Source organism: Sinocyclocheilus rhinocerous, unplaced genomic scaffold (genome assembly GCF_001515625.1).
Source record: "Sinocyclocheilus rhinocerous isolate Xijiao unplaced genomic scaffold, SAMN03320098_v1.1 scaffold89, whole genome shotgun sequence".
NCBI classification, from domain to species: domain Eukaryota; kingdom Metazoa; phylum Chordata; class Actinopteri; order Cypriniformes; family Cyprinidae; genus Sinocyclocheilus; species Sinocyclocheilus rhinocerous.
The window spans coordinates 525,029-543,292 of NW_015653489.1; the positions used below are offsets into that span (position 1 = coordinate 525,029).

At 36.5% G+C, this 18,264-nt stretch overlaps 1 protein-coding gene across 1 annotated transcript in view; it reads left to right on the forward strand.

The window, feature by feature from the left end:
* LOC107716367 (kyphoscoliosis peptidase-like) overlaps positions 1-4,353 on the forward strand; it is an 8,868-nt gene extending 4,515 nt beyond the window's left edge. Inside the window, exon 6 of the mRNA XM_016522777.1 lies at positions 3,017-4,353. Coding sequence (XP_016378263.1) covers positions 3,017-4,353 — 1,337 coding nt within the window. The remainder of the gene's footprint in view (positions 1-3,016) is intronic.
* Positions 4,354-18,264: the final 13,911 nt, after the last annotated feature.

Consider the following 18,264-nt stretch of genomic DNA (forward strand, 5'->3'; position numbering starts at 1 on the left):
AAAAAAAAAAAAAAAAAAAAAAAAAAACTTTCCTACACTTTCCATTTGTTTCAATTCTTTTTTATTATGATCTTAGGACAGTTGGCCCAGGCCCAGTGCCAGGATGGCATAACTAGGACGGCATTTCAATCCCATGGGTTGGCGCCACTACTTATAATGTGCCATGACAAAATAGACACGGACGTGTCCGCGCGCACACATACAAAAGTTGACTAGTTTTTAAAAGTAAAATTTTAAAAGATATTTTAAACCGTTTGCTGCATGGTTTTAAAATACCTTTTATAAAACTGTGTTTTTGAGAGAAACAAAAAATGTAAGCCGCGTAAAGGCCAAGTCGCTGGTAAATAAAGCTAAATGCTAATATAATACTAATATTATAAATACATATGAACATTGCTAAAAGCAATTTTAGTTTCTCTCACTCCATAACAAATCCTTTAAATTTAACAGTATTCAGGAAAATAATAAAAAATAGTATAGTTAAACATCAACCCAAAATGAATTCACTGCTTCTGAAACTGAAATGGACGTTGGGCTTACATAGCCTACCTCTCTTATTCAGCATGCAATCCACTTAAAAATATCTCCATATACATGATGTATTTCAATGCTAAACTAATTTTATTTTGATAATGAACAGGCTGCAATGTCAATATGCTATAACTTATATGTTGTGTGATCACTTGAATTTGTTCCTTATTAGTGGTAGACCGATATCGGTTTTTTGACAGCTGATGCTGATATCTTGGAAAGCAGGGTGGCCGATATCATTTTATTTATTTTAATTAATATTTAAGAAATTTGAAATAATTTGAAAATGGATTCATGTGAATAAATGTGTAAAATAAACATACTTATACTTTAGATGACAATGTATTTTTCACAAATAAATAAATATTTAATAAAAAATATAATTAAAAATGAAGTAAACACTGTAACCAACAGGGCACTTTGAATTCTTCTGGGAAGTTTGTGTGCATTGGGAATCTTTTTTTTTTTTTTTTTCAAATAAAGCCAAGGTAACACTCATTTTACATACAGCACACAGTGAAAATGACATGAATATGACAGTGGGCAAATGCATAAAGTGCAGCATAATTTAAAATCACAAGTTTAAAGTTTGCCAATCGCGCGTCTCCATTGAAGCTGAAATCTCCTCCTGTCAGCATTCAATTCGCACGGACCGACCGTCACTCAGAGAACATGCGATCATGCAGGATACAAATGCACACTTCACATGATCTCACAGCTGGATTCGACTAAGTCTGTAAGGTTTGCGAAATGTTCATTAGTCATTCAAAGATTTGTTTAAATTATGTATACGTAAATGCATATTTGCTGAATGATAACTGCAAACGAGAAAGTATTATGTTTGCCTTTCTATTACTAATAATATAAAAGCAATCGTTATAATAATTTTTTGTATACAATTTAATTCCTTTCTTTAACAGTTCTATCTGATTATTATACAGACTTCTATCCATATTAGACAGAACTGTTAATGACGACAGCGAACAAGAGTAATGTGAGCGCCGTCAAAATAAAAGTCCCACCTCGAATGCATCGGCCAAACAGGAAAAACTTATCGGCCGATGCCGATATTTGGAAAAATGCCATATATCGGCCGATATATCGGCCTTGGCGATATTGATATATCGTTCGACCACTATTCCTTATGACAGCAGAAACAAAGATAAGAGTAAGACATCATTATGAAACTATAAAGGGTCTACTTTTATTTGTGCACAGTAGGGCTGTGCGATTAATCGAAATCGAATCGCAATCGCGATTTGAGACATTGCGATTTGCTAATCGCAAAGCATGCGATGTGGACACGATATTACTCTGTTCCAGAGCATATGCATGACTGCCAAAAAAAAAAAAAGAAAGTGGGAGAGAGACAGAGTGGGATTATGGCATCTACAGGGTCAGATCGATAGTTAGGCAAATTAAAACTAAAGAAAAACGTATGTAACTTAAGCTTCTAAATGACAGACAACGAACAAAAAAAGGTACACAACGCATATCAAGAGCTCCCTTATCTATATAAAAGAATACAAGATTCATTCTTAAATGTTTTTGTTAGTAGGCCTACATGAACGTTATCTTACACATTTTATCTCCCCAACAGATTAATTTGAAATAAGTTTATAATGCATGTTCGCTATTCCCAATTCAGAAGACCGCACACAGCCTGTGTTCTGTGAATGCTTCTCATACTTACTCCTCTCTGCCCCACGCGGCGCGAATCCCGCATCATGGACGAGCCGTTCACACTTGCCGCACTCACGCAGCCTGTTTCGTAATGCTCGTTTATACTCGCACCCGGCTCCGCACCACAAATCTCTACGAGCGCATCTGGCATTATGGATGAGGCTTGACGCACGCGCGCAACCTGTGTCGACTCGCGCCTGGCTCCGCGTTTAAAACAAGTGTAAATTCAGTCTAACTGCTTGCTAATTTTACTTGGATGAAATTAAACATTCAGCACATTTTCCACTTGTTCTTAAAATCCCAAATACTTAAAAATGAATAAATCAGCCTATGTAACAAATTTAAATAATTGACTAAATAAATACAGTTCTTTATTTATAAAAAATAAACAAATCTTTCCAGTGAAATTCAGTAATTAGGCTAAGTTAATTCTGTAAAAGTAGTTATACCATTATAATCTTGCCTGCTGAAAAAAAAACAATAGAACCCCTCCCAAAACACAATAAAAAATGTAATGGATTTCAGGGTTATAATGGGAATTATATTGGTTTTAATGCAAACTATAATGGTGTCGGGGGGCACAAATTCTTTCTGGACCTGAGTTGACCCTAATATTCTTTACTATATGCACCCAAATAAAAACATTTGACTTCAGAAATACAGACACGGTCATTATAAAAAAGGTATCAATTACATCTTTAATATATTCTTGAATGAACTACTAGATGACTTTCATGTCATTGATCCATCAATTGATGTACTGCTGTGACTAATTGACACCTTTTCCATCTGCATGTCCCAGAGAATGGCGAGGCGACGGTATCGATGAGTTTCCCTCAGCTCGTCCATTTCACCTATCGGATTTCCCAGCTCAGTGGCAAAAAACCACAAGAAGTGAGCAACTCCATCGGCTTTCTCACCAGCACGCAGCAGAGCATGAAGCTACGCCTCATGCCCCCAAAGCCTGGCACGTATGAGCTCGAGCTTTTTGCTCGAGCTGGAAACACACCCAAAACATTCAACTGGATCTGTTCCTTCCAGCTAAAATGTACATCACCCAAGACTTCAGAAGAGCTTCCCGAGAATCCCCACACGTGCTGGGGCCTGCAACCAGATGCGATGAGTTTAGGACTCGAGCCTTGCAATTATGGGAATGACATCATTTCACTAGAGTCTGGATCGTTTAGGTTAGTCTTAAAGACTACTAGACCACTTATGGTGTTGTGTGAACTGAGCCATAAGAACCTGGATAAGACTTTAGCTGAGAAATGCTTGGCCATTCAGCCTGAGCCCGACCAACTCACATGTAGCGTTCTCTGTCCTTACTATGGTTACTACCATCTGTCTGTGTTTGTAAGGGACTGGGCGAATGAAGCAGACAGCTTCGAGAATGCAGGCAACTTTCTTCTTCACTGCACAGCTGGTGCCGTCAACCTGAATGAGCTTTTTCCCAGTGGCCTCAGCAGTTCCTGCGGTCCTGGTATCACGACTCTGGAGGCCGGCCTCTTCGAGTTCAGCCATACAGAAGCTCTGGTTTACACACAGCAAGGAAAGTGCGACATCACCTTCCAAAACCGTCAAGATATAGATCTCCTCTGCAAATTAACTAAAGAACAGGGCGATCAACCAGCAAGTCAAACCACCCTTTCAAACCACGTCCTCTTCACTCACAATGGGAGCAAAGTCACCATAAGCATCAACCTACCTGAGTCTGGAGTCTACAAGCTTGGCCTCTATGGAAAAACATCATTAAAACAAGGATACCCCCTGCTGTGTGATTACATCCTGAAGAACACCTCTATCAACAAGTGGCCTCCATTTCCACGCATGTACGGATCCTGGAAGAAGGGCAGTGTGCTGTTTGAACCTCGCGCAGGGCAGCTAGAGGCCTCGTCCTGGGTGAAATTTCGTGTACAAGTCCCAGGGGCCCGAAGAGTGAGTGTGGAAGGAGATCAGAGTGTGGATCTCCAGCTCAGTGAGAGTGGGGTTTGGGAAGGGAAGGCGTTTACAGGCAGAGGACCAGAGCTCCACCTTGCTGCCAGCCTAAACGAGGCCTCCAATAATACGATGACCTTCCTGATGGCCTTCAGTGTGGTGGAACCAGAACATGAGAAAGGATCTACAGCTCATATGCATTAATACCAAAAGCATCTATGAGGCTAGGCTATGTCATGAAGCCCTATTGTGACTATAGTTGTGTCCCTAATGGCACACTATACACTCTGCATTTACACTATGCACCATCTAGAGTATGAATTTTATGAAGGTTATTTTGTCATCCAGTTTTGGAGTCTGATAGACCCTCCCCTCGGCTACGTAATTAAAGCTGTGACAGTGCAATGCATGACGTTTCCAGTATTCCATACTTCATTTTGTTTCAGTTAATTAAGTGCATCATCCTGGTTTTTGAAGTGCACCATTTCTTTTTGAAATTTTAAGAGTGAACATACACTATTTATGCTATTAAATGGTTTAGAATGTTGCATAAGTAACCGCGACTAAGGGTGTGCAATATTTATCACCTGTGATAATATCATAATTGTTGTTTTAGCAATATGCAAGCTGACATTATCAAGTACGTCACTCGCTTTGCAAAAGACAAACAAAAACGTGTAGAGCATCCAAAAGCATTCACTGCGTGATGAAGCCTATTAGAATACAGTTAAAATGACCCTATAATTCAAGTTGCAAAAAATATCCATGTATGGGTTTTTGTTTTAATATTTAGTTACGTAATATCACACAAGCAACAGCTGTTTTCCTAAATATAAGAGCGTGAGTGTGATCGCAAAGGTGATACAAACAAACAAGTTAATACTGAGTGAGTTACATTTTAGACACAATATTGTCTGTTGTTGTTGTTGTTGTTGTTTTGTTTTTTTCACCAACAAAAATAGCTCCAATCAAAGCTGGGGTAGAATATTTGTGCATCTCAGAGAAACACTGCAGTGTTTAATTCCTGAATGAATCTTTTTTACGAACAAATCATTTGAGGGAATGATTCAATGATCCTTTTATAAAGACAGTCCCTTGATTTGTTTCTAAATGAATCAGCCGTTTTGAATGAATCGTCTGAATGAATGATTCAATAAATCACTCATAAAGACAGGGACTTGCCGCCACCTGCTGGTAGTTTTAGTGGCATATTTATTTATCCATACCACACTCTGCAAAATACCCTTGAATTATCAATAATAATTTTTTTTAAAAGTCAATATTGTACACCCCTAACTAGGAAATACTTTATATACAGCACAGCTTCTCATATCTTATTTCTTTAATAAAATAGACAGCACATTAAAACACAATTTTTTATGAAAAGGGAACAATCTGCTGTACACTGAAGCAAATTCAAAAAAGTTTTGAGTAAAAGAAGATTCAAAAGGTTATAAGAATCTTTGATATAGTGGTTGTTTGTGCATTTTACATATCATAAATAAATACTATAAACATCATAACTGTAATAAAAGTAATCAAATAAAATCATAACTGTTTTTATTATTATTTTATATTGCTGTACTGTATATGCTACTAATTGGGGGTATTTTGGGCAATTAAAAAGATATTTATATAAGAATTCTATTGGAGCAAATGTATACCTAACTGGCAGTATTTTATATAAATATATATTTAAGTAGACACAGCTGAATAAAACTCTGCTTTAATTAAGTAGACATATGTGATTGCACTCATGCTGCCTTCAGGAAGCTTCTGCTTTGGGGAGTCATTATTACAAATTGTCAGCCTCATTTCAGTTGGACAGAATATGCAATATGAATGAAAATGTATGCATGATATTTAAGGGATAATGTATTTGCATAATGCCAAACAAACAGGGTAACTTTAATTCATAAATTAAAAACATGGAAGAGGTATATTTAAATCATTATGAAATGCTTTTTAATGTGTGTTTTTATTGAATGTATTTTTGAGTAACATAATAGATACTAGAAAAATAATATTACATCATTGACCCTTGAACTAACATGCATTCCAGCAGCACTGTTCACTCTTCAACTCGTTGCTTTGAAACTTTCACCGTTGTTGCACTTACAAGATGCTATAAAGTAAAGGAATGCTAACTTAGACCGTAGCAAGAATCAAAAAGCTAATGTGATTTTTTTTCATGTACTCTTCCTAAGAACAGTGCTGCATCCCACATTAATGAAACACTTGAACTAATGCACCTCATGAACTGAGCATAAGCCTGAAGCTCTGGGTTTAGCGTAGGTGTGATTGGTCTGATCTAGCGGACATTCACTCTCTGGACAAGCTGATAGGCACCATTAAAACTATCAGTTATTTGCACCATCAAAACTGAGAGCCCTCCATGCACACATGACTCTGAGGAGACTGGCATCTTGGTGTGTGTATTATATACTGTATTTTTATAGCTAACTAACCTACTGTGAACACTGGATAATTTTCCAGAGATAAATCCAAGTGACACAGTTCACAAGCTGTATTACTGATGTCTTTCTTTTCTTTCAGTTTCTTTATTTTCCATTAAATGAGGCCGGATGCATTTCAGTAAGTTGTACTGTATCTGTAAACACCTTCTGATGTTCATTCATGTTTATTTCATGCTATAACTTGTATTAAAGTGGAAGAGAATCGTGCTTCGTGCTGCCGCTTAAACTGAAGCTGCTACAGTGATCTGTCGCACCACATTTAAGAGCATCAAAATGGCATTTATCAACAAGAATGATGGAGTTACATAGACTTGCTGTGGTAGACGGTGTTACACGGTGTTTGGTCGAACACCGATTACAATACTTGTCCACGGCAGCACCACCCCCACTGTTGTGTTGCTTTTTTATAAAAATAAAAAATCATTTAGTTCAGATGGAAAACGTACACTAAAATTCTGAACTGAAAGCATCTGCTCTGTTTCTGCGGGAGTCAGATTTGACTGATCACGGGTCAAGAGCAAGGAGAGATGACTGACAAGACCATGCTGGAGGATTTGCTGCTCAACAGATCCTGAGCTCATTGACAAATATCTTATCTGGTAAAACGTACTCCCTTTACACAGAGTACACGTGATCGAAATCGAAAGTGAACAGCGAGCGCTCATTCAAAATCCATTTCAGTCCACCGCATATTGATAGCGGCACCCTGATGCATTAAAATACGATATTAGAATGTTTGCAGGGCGGGAGTGGGCTCAAAAATCAAGGGAGCGGAACACACATTGCAGGAGCACGCAATAATGATCAGAAATTTATCAGGAACGGAAGCAGGATAAAATGGTGCATTCACACGAGGCATTGGCGTTAACTCTTCTCATTTACTTTAAATGGGTGACGTCATTCATTGCCGAGCTGAATTGTGGATCTGTTGGGTCGCACCACTGAGGTTGCTCGCGGCAGAAGATGAAAAACCTTCAACTTTTCAAGCGCCAACGCAGGCGTCAGCCAATCAGATCGCCTTAAGCAAACACCCTAGCACAGCCCAGGTGAAAAAAAATGTGCACTTCCGTAATGTAGCCTACTTTAAGTGCTCTGTTTTTTCACACTAATTTTGTACTTAATATACAAAAAATTATTCTTTAGTAATTAAGATATCTAAGTGTACTCAACTATGCTATTTTGAGATACCCTGAATATGAACTAAAATGTGCTTTTGACATACTATCTCTGTATTAAAAATGTATTTAGTTACCACTTGTAGTACATTTGAGTGTACTAGTGTATGAAAGATGGGTTCAAGAGTACAACAAGTGGTAACTAAATTAAAAAAAAATTGTACTGTAAGAAAACAGTCCTGCTCAGTTCTCTAAGCGTCAAATAGAACCTGCGTTAATGGCACTGCCTTAATGCGTTATTATTGATTTAACTTGGACAGCCCTAAATTCAACACAAGAAACATTCGCTTCACACAAGTTGCGCCCCTTTTGATTGAATTTATTTATAGGACATTTTTATATTTTGCCTGTTTTCAAACTACATAAACACTACTTTTCTGTAATCTCTGTGCCTATCCGAAAACAGGAAAAAAATCTGCAAAGGCCTGAAAGCGAATGATTGACAGTGATATCCGTGGGTAGAGATGCTGCTAGAGAGGTTTTTTAATATTATCCATGCAAAACACAGTTTGGCTCGTTCATTTGCTGCCTGCGGGCACTGATATAGAAAAGCACTGATCACCAGAGGCGGACAGTAACTAAGTACATTTACTTAAGTATTGTACTTAAGTACACTTTTTGAGTATCGGTACTTTACTTGAGTATTATTTTTTCTGGGAACTTATGACTTTAACTTCACTACATTTGAAAGACAAATAGCCTATTGTACTTTTCACTCCACTACATTTCTATCAAGTTCCTCGAAGTAGAAAGTCGTTACTATGTAGCAGCTTTGAAAGTCAGTGGGTGATTTTTTTTCTTCTCTAAAATGTGACTTTCTTTTTTTTTTCAGACAATTTATCAGTAATCACTTTTGGGGCTACATTAAGTGATTTCCCAGCATTTTTTGAGCACTGACCAGTTGCAAATGTGATATTTATTTATAACAATTCAATAATAAGAAGTTAATATTGTGGTTTATATTAGACACAATATTGTCTGATTTTGCTAAATTGTGTAAGTGAAAATATTACCTATAAAGCCACAGAAGAACTGTTGTGCATCTTCTAATAAAACACAAGTACCATGACAGCGATTAGACAGCATTTTTAAAATGTTTGTTTTGATGTCAAATAAGCCTTGCTGTTTTGCTTTTTTGTTAAAGCAGTGTTTCTGTTGTAAAGTTATACAGCTACAGTTGTGTTGCTGGGTTTTAAAGCAGGTTTGATTTTTTTTTGGTTTAAGCACTATAAGAAGGCAACAGGTAAGTTCACCTGTCTTCAACAAAAATGGACGGTGTCAGAGGAAGAGGGAGAGTGCGGATGAGAGGGGGAATCCGGAGACAACAAGGTAGAGGAAGAGGGAGAGGGAGAGAGAGAGGAATATCTGGAGGAGGGGTAGGACATGCACAAAGAAGAAGACAACCAAATCTGTGTAACGAAATTCGTGCTACAATTGTGGACCATGTAATAAACCACGGACTAACACTGAGGGAGGCTGGACTGAGAGTACAGCCTAACCTAAGCAGGTACACGGTGGCATCAATAGTTCGGACATTTCGTCAAGAGCACAGGTGAGAAACTTATCTTCTGTCAACAGAAAATCCATAGCTTACTGCATGTACTATATCAACAGTTTTGGTATCTATTCGTGTATCATTTTACAGTAAGCTACATGTATTTTGTTTGGCCAACATAGGATTGAACGTCGAGAACACCAAGGAGGGAGGGGCCCCATATTCACACAGGAGCAAGAGAGAGAGATCATAAACCTCGTTTTGGCCAATAATGCAATCAGACTTAGAGAAATTCAAGCCAATATTGTCAATGATCACCCAATTTTCAATATTGTCCAACAGGTCTCCCTGTCAACAATAGCCCGTATCCTTAAAAAACATCAAGTTCTGATGAAACAACTGTATAAAGTGCCATTTGAAAGAAATTCAGACAGGGTGAAAGTCCTGCGGCGTGAATATGTGGTGGTACGTTTTGTTCACTGACTGTAGTATTGTGTACTGCACACATAACCTTTTTACTGTACATGTAATTTTACTGTATAGCAGACCTACAGTATATTGATCTACACAATGTGATATTTTGCTGTATTTCAGAGAGTTTTGCAAATGGATACACTCTTGCGGGAAGTCCCGCAAGAGTGTATATTGATGAGGCTGGATTTAACCTGACAACAGTGAGAAGGGGAAGAAACATCATTGGCCACAGGGCTATTGTCAATGTACCAGGGCAACGTGGGGGTAACATTACCCTTTGTGCTGCCATTACACCGAATGGGGTCCTCCACCGCCATGCCAACTTGGGTCCTTACAACACTGACCTCATTCTTACATTTTTAGACAGATTACACAATATTATCACAGCAGCAAACCAAAGGGACCAGATGCAATACATTGTCGTCTGGGACAATGTAGCTTTCCATCGTTCTGCTCTGGTCCAAAACTGGTTTCATCAACACCCACAATTTACAGTTCAATACCTTCCACCTGTAAGCTTACAGTACAATGGTACGTTCAGTAACTGTATGAAAACTGGAAAATGTTTTTGAATGTTTTGTTGAAATATTGACTGACTTGAGTACATGAAAAGAAATAAATATTTTCATTAGTCTGCACAATTGGTGTCGTGGTGTTGGTGAATTTATTTTTACACTTTCTGTGTAAATGCTAAGTGTTTTAGGTTGAGCACAGGAGTGTTTAACTGATTCAAACAGAATCAGACCATATGATGGTTGTGTTTATGTTATGACAACAAAATAAGGTTTTTATAAGACATTGTATAGTTTTGACAAAAGTGTTCCATTTTGCAAATTATCTGAGGTGTTGTGCTACTTTGGTGTAGTGTTGTGCTTATTGTGTGAAGGGGTTTGAAAAACCGGGCCCTGTTTTCAAAATTGTGCTTAAGCAATTGAAAAAAACTGTAATCCGAAAGCATCACATTTTATCAAGAAATCACATATGAAATAAAAATAGAATAATCTGAAGAGAAGAGTGTCTTTAAATGACAAATAACAATGGAAACCAACTTCTGACGCAGAATAAAAAAATAAATTAAAAAAATTCTTACAATTCGGAATTTTTCTCGCAATTCTGAGAAAAAGGTCAGAATTACATGATATAAAATCAGAGTTTTGACTGAGTTTATATCTTACAGTTCGTACTTTTCAGAATTGCAAGAAAAAAAAGCCCAAACTATGAAATATAAACTCTGAATTGCAAAAAAAAGGTCAAAGACGAAAAAGGGTTTAAGCATAAAAACGATGTGTAATACTGCTTTAAATTGTTGTTGTTTTTCCCAAAACAAATGAAAAAGTTTTCTGTTTAATTTAATTGCAATTTTGTTTTAGTTTTTCTGAGCAAAAAATAAATAGCATACGTTTTCCCTGATTTGCAGAAGAGACCCACTAAAATGTCATTCAGTGTAACAATCTTGTCAGGCATATTTACAACAAAAAAATCAATTTATGACATATTAAAATACTAATTACTTTCACCCCAAATACTAATTAGTTGTAATTTTACATTTTTTAAATTTGCCACTATCCTAGGTTTTGCCCATTTGTCAGTAATAATTTTTTACTCATTTAAAACACAATAAAACTTAATATGCTCCCTTATTCTTTTATCTATTTTAATAAGTACACGTCAGAATAAACATGTTGTTTGAATTTTTACATAAATATTGTGTTACACTGAATGACCAAATTTTGACATTTTATCCTCCAAAAACGTATTTGAAACCTTAAAAGTAGACACTTTACTTACATTTAATGTGCTTTCTATGGACATATAATCACTTTTGTAAATGTCTTTTCATGCGGACATCTTAACGTCTTTGACCCATAAATAAATAAACATAAAAAAATAAAATAGTGAGATAAACAGTTGCAAATACATTATTTATTTGTTTTATTCTGTGGCTTCCATCAATAATCGTTATATTCCTAGAATTAAATAATTAATTTAAAATTTCACATGTGTGTCCCTAATTCTTTAGATAGTTATGACATCTGTAAAAATAGGGCACAACGTACTATATTAATTTGAAGTAATTTTCGTATTTATTTTTTTTTACAGGTGTTTTACCTTTATTTTGAATGTTATACTGCATTGCATTGTGTTCTAGAGTTAACAAATGTCAGTAAAATTAATAGATAATGTCCTGATAATGAGCTGCCAGTACATCTGTTATTCTACAGATTCATTTCTTACAGTGGATACTGTATACTGCATATACTATACTATATACTGAAAATAAATATATACGGAGTATAAAAAGTAAAATCCAGCAATCTTGCTGCGGTTTTGAGGAGCATGACTTTTCTCTAACTGCCCCCGGCTTCAGTCCAGACAGAAAATGTGTGCTCAACAGTTGCAGGAAGAGCAGCACAGGAAGGAAATTGAAAAGCTGAAACCCAAGAGGTCATTTATCTCCCTCTACACCCAGACTATCAAATGATACGAGAACGTAATCCCTCCTGAGACATGCACAGCCTGTTTATTGCTCACTACATTGAATTAAAAGCACCAGATTTAAACCTCAAGACTCAAAACAACATGATATAACTCATGCAGATCTAATTCAAGCAAATAACTCAAAGCATGATTGCCTCATATGCTGAGCTTGCCATTTCACAGAAAATCACATCACAGAGAAAAATCACATGGTCACAGAGTTTTGGGAAAGGTCAACACTGTATAAACAGAGACGCTTTCACATTGTCAGAGATTATTCTAACGGCGTCCCACTTCACCATTATCAGTTACCGCTTCACTATCAGACCTCCATAATCAGTGAAACCCACCAGCTATGAATATTAAACCTCACAGCTACTGGAAACGGATTTAATTTGATTTATAGTGGAACATGCAATGAAATATAGAAGATCAGTCTGAAAACCTGGAAAGTTATGATCTGAATTGGTCCGTTTGAATGAAATTATTTTTTTCATTCATTTAAATGTCTTTCTTTTTTGTATTCCTTTTGTTTTTATCTCACAATTCTGATTTTTTTTCATGCAATTGTGACTTTTTTCAGAATTGCAAGAACAAAAGTGAACTGCTAATTAAATAGTCAATTCTGTCAGTTCATCCATCTATTTTATTTCTTCCGTTTTAATTTCCCCCGTCAGAGAAATCGCATGCTTTCAGATGTCATCCATATTTACAGACACACAGATATGACTGTGGTTATTAAGAGAATCTGCCTTTCTGGGTCTGAAATACTGTGTTTTGTGTTTTTCTGTGTGTTTCCAAAATATTACCTAACAAAATAATTATCACGTAAGTTCAACTGTCAGCAATGGAATCCCTTTTAATAATAATAATAATGATAATAAATTAAAAAGGCTAATTGCAACTTATCTCATTCAGACTTTTTTTCTTACAATTGTGCTTTTATATCTCAGTACCGCATGCTTATATCTTGAAATTTTGCATTTATATCTAGCATTTTGGAGTTTATATATTTAAAAAAAATGAAATGCCATTTGAAATGCGACATACAAATTCAGAATTTGAAAAAGTCTTGCGGCAAAGGAAATGAGGAAAAATCTACAGAGATTAGTCACTTTCTTAGGGCACTCCTGTTTCGTTTTGTTTTTTTACACACACACACACACACACACACACACACTCGCACACACACTCTCACACACACACTCACACTCACACTCACACACACTCACTCTCTCTCTCACACACACACACACTCACTGTACAGACCGTATATTCTATTGCCCTACACCAACCCTACCCCTAAACCTACCCCTCACAGGAAACTTTGTGATATTTCAGATTTTCAATACACTCCATTCTGTTTGATTTATATGTGTTTTGAAAAGTGGGGACATGGGGTAATGTCCTGAAAAGTCACCTTCTCCTTGTAATACCTATGTCATACTCTTGTCATTATACAAATTTATGTTCTCATTTGTCACAAAAACGCACCACACACACACACACACACACACTCACACTCACACTCACACACTCACACACAATCTGAGTACATTACCAGAATAATTTAAGATTTCTGAAGGTTGATAAAAGATATTGTCCAATATATTAATAAATACTTTATATTGAATGAATAAAAAAATCTAAAAGCTCATAAATTACAAAAAAAAAAAACTTTAAAAGTATTTCAAGGATCTGCACAACACAATGTAAATTCATCAAAGTAAATTCATAAGATCTATGATGCATGGAGCACTTCAGGAATAATAATATGATGAACTATAATATTGTAAGGCTGTATATAACAAATATATTTCCCCTAACTTCTGTTTTTGTGATAAAATCATTCAGACTCAATGCAGAGAAGCTACAATGTTGGTTTCAAATGTTGACAGAAGTGAAGAAGTGAAGAGCAGCTCCACGCAGGACTTGGCTGTGTTTCATTATCATCAGGCTGACAGCGGAGCACTGATTAGAGTCGAGAGCTTTGCCAACATCGCCTGTCACCAGACGCCTGACTGCCTGGAACACTGTTCATAAACCATTTCACGTGTGAAGACTTCTTGATGCATCTTGATAGATTTCTATATAAGATGCTGGAGATGGGGGCTCTTTCCTGAGCTTGTGTGTGGATGGAATGTGCTCAATTCATTAAATGGCTGAAAGAACTTCAGAAAGACATCATTAGTTACTATTAGAAGTTCTGATGCATACGAAAACATCAAAGACTGTTACATGTTGGTATTTTATGCTGCAGGTCGAGATGTACTGATATCAAATAAATAGTTCTGACATCGTCCTTTAAAAGTGAAAGTGAAGCATCTTGTTGCTCAGTCGCAAAGAAGCATCGTTTATTTGGATCTCATGTATTGATTATTAGTATTAGTATTTATTGTTGTAAAAGCTGTTTTCAGTAATTAAGCTGAAATAAAAAATAATAATATAAAAAATTCAAATAAATTGAAGGTGTATAGAAATTTATCAAAATTATAATTAAAACCGAAAACATTATAATAAAAGCTATAGTTCAAAATATTAATAAATACTATATATACATAATATTAATTAATTAACTATTTAATATTAATATTCAATAATATTACAATTAAAACACTGCTTAAAAAAATAAAAATAAAAAACATAAAAAATTACAAAAGCTCATAACAAAACTTCAAAACCGTTAAAATATTACAAAAACTGAATACCAAAAGATAATTAAAAAAATATTAATAAATACTACAATAGTATATAAATAATACTAAATAACCCTACTTAAAGTAAAAAAAAAATACATATGATGCAAATAATGCAAGTAAAATAAATAAATAACATTTTTAAATATTAAATACATTTTAAAAAAATAATTAATTCATAAATGAGGGAATCATGTAACTTTGTCACAAAATCACTTTTTTTGACAATATATTGTACAATATATTATAAGTACAATATATTGACATTTCAACCCCCCAAAATAAGGTGTGCAAAATACAAAACTTACAGATAAAATATATTAAATATATATAATATATATAAATTAAAATGCTAAAATTTATATACCCAAATTTCACCACTGAGAATGAGAACGATTCAAATACAGAACGTAGACATAATTATTTTATTATAAATATTTTTGATGTACAGAGCTGTACATGCTGTTTTATTTTTTTATAAATTATTTAATTATTTTATTTAATTTTTTTATGTACAGAGATATACAGTACATGTTGTACAACAATTTTTACGAATGGTCACATTCATCCTTTAGAAACCCAAGAAAATCCTCAAGCGCCACTGATCTTCATCTAATCATAGGGTGCAAATAATCCACCATCACCTGAGATGGAGAAACGCACACTTAGAGAAACTCAAAATGCACGACTGGAAAGCAAAGCAAACGACTTCACATTGAGTTTGTGGAAGAGAGCTGTATTGACATGCAGCTTGTTGCATGGTTTCTAAAAGCACTTTATTTCCACTAATCATGTAATAAACCGGAGAGGCAAAGTGGCCTTTGAATGCGCCTATATAATCGGTTAGATCTTTTGTGCAATGACTGCAGCTGAAATAACCCTAAAAAATGCTATATGCAATGTATGTGCTGGGCAGCAGGGGGCAGTAACTCAATGAGCCAGAGCAGCTTGCAAAGGAACTAGAATCTCTGCACTTTGAGATGCATAAACTTTCTGGTTTTCTGATTATAAAACGCCTGCCAAATGCACTTTCCTTTGCTTGTTATTTAGGTGAATCATCATGAGAAACACACACGCTCCTGCAGCGCTCATCATCCCCTTGTTTATTTATTTAGAAAAATGGAAGGCCGAGTACAGCAGCGTTTGCATGCTGGCCAGTGTCCATATTCAGCCTGGCTGGGAAAAACAGACATATGCACAGCTTAGAAATAATAACGCTTCACAGGACTTCTGAAAGTAATTGCATAGAAAGTGTCTAGATTGCACTATAATGGCTGGAGAAAGATCTGTACTGTTACCTACGCTGGTCTTAAAGGACATAAGAATACTTATTAGCACTTTAATGACTAATATCTCAGCCTGATTGCGTATGAAGCACCTGTCTGATTGCATTTGGCCGAGGACTGATTGCAGCCCAAGGTGTGCAATAAGTTCACAGTTATGTTGTGCGAAAAAGAGCGATGCTGAAATATTTATCCGACGGCATCGGGGATCAACACCGGCGGAAATATTCAACAAACGCAAGCGGATCAAACACGTGATCAGAGGGGTTGCATTGCATTTTGTCCATGTAAATGCAGGGCCGTTTGGTGGTTTTTCAAAATGTGTCGGCAGTGAAGATCTTCCTCATTGCACGGAGGTCAAGCGAGTTTGCATTGCTCATTATTTTCTCCTGACAGAAGTGCCTCTCGCTGTAAGCCGAGGGAAAGTTTCGGAGGAGAGGAATCCATCAGGCAGAGCCAGGCTTCTCTGAGCGTGTGCCTGAGGCCTGACCGCATGTGATAGACAGCTTACTGACAGACGGCCAGACCACATGCACTGGATGACGATGGCTGTGCATGAGAGAGAGAACTGAGACTGAATTCTGCAGATGATGAATCGAAATAAAGGAGAGGCAAAGAAAAGCAAGAAATCAGAGACAAAGAAGTCTATATTCTATTGCTGCGTTGCATTCTGGACAGCATATCTACACCTCCATCTGCCCTTGCGCACTTCATTTAGTAGACAGCTGAACTAGTCTCAGGCTCAGACAGCACGACCATGAACTGTATGCTCATTTATATATAGATCAATGACATAACACTCCTTTTGTCATGTTTGTTAATATGTACAAAAAGGCATAGAAAATGCAGTTTACAAATACAGTAACATACAGCTCTTCTATGATGAGCATGTTTTTAAATATGGACAAACTGTTCTGATGAAGACAAAAGGCTCATTAACAGATTAAAGCTCTTGAAAAGAAAACCTTAAGCTATTTAGCATGTGTTAATCTGTTATTATTTCTTGAGATATATATATATACACATGTAACGGAGTTTAAATAATGTTAGTTATATTCATGCATAAATTACGAAAGCTCGCCATTGGTTGTTGCACTGCTTGCAATCACGTTCATTATATTAGGGGGCGGTTCTATGTAATCAGCAGCAGTTTCATGAAGCCTCGCTGCTGAGTACCAAAACAAACTTGTAGCCAATCAGCAGTAAGGGGCGTGTCTATTCATGATGCGGAGGAGAGAGCGTTCAGTGCACAGGACAGACATTAGCTGAGCCGAGCGACGACAGAAAGATAGAGATCGCGGATAAAAAAACAAAAGAGGAAAACGTCTGCGGAACAACAGAAGGTTTACGATAAGGCAAAAAGTAGGACCCGTGTAAATATCGGATCAGCTTTCCAGCACTGGAGAGAACTCAAGGAGCGGGAAGGCCTGCGATCGGACGCCGAGGTTGCTTTGTTTCTTCTCGATAGGTGAGTAACATTGGTTTTGCTTTGTTTCACATAACTAATATATGCTGGCTTTTGCTTGAATATGCTTGTGTGTCACGTTCGCTTGTTTGTTCATCTACAATTGTATTGTCGTTCCCTTCAGCTATGATAAAGACACATTCATTTCCACACCCTATAAGCCTGGAGCGTCTAAACCTCCTCCACTGTCTGTTTCAAGCGTCAGCTCCCAAAGTGTGTCCGAAAAGTAAGATAATATGTTTAATATAGCAGATAATAATGCAGCAGATTCCGCCATAATCGTTGCCTGGGTTGCGTACGTATGTGTGGGGCAGAGCTATCAAAATAGGGGTTAAACGAAGAGTGTGTGTATTAGCCTGCTTGTAAACTCTGAACCTCTGTTTATTTCATTTAAGACTGTCATGCGTCATCATTGAGCTGCAATCTAACCAACCTATGGTCCTGTTTGTCCCAGTTGTGTCTGTGCAGGACAATAAAAAGAAGCCTTGAGTGACCACACACCCGACTCCGTGTTCATCATTCCACCAACACAGTCACACACACACACACACACACACACATAAAGGTGCATA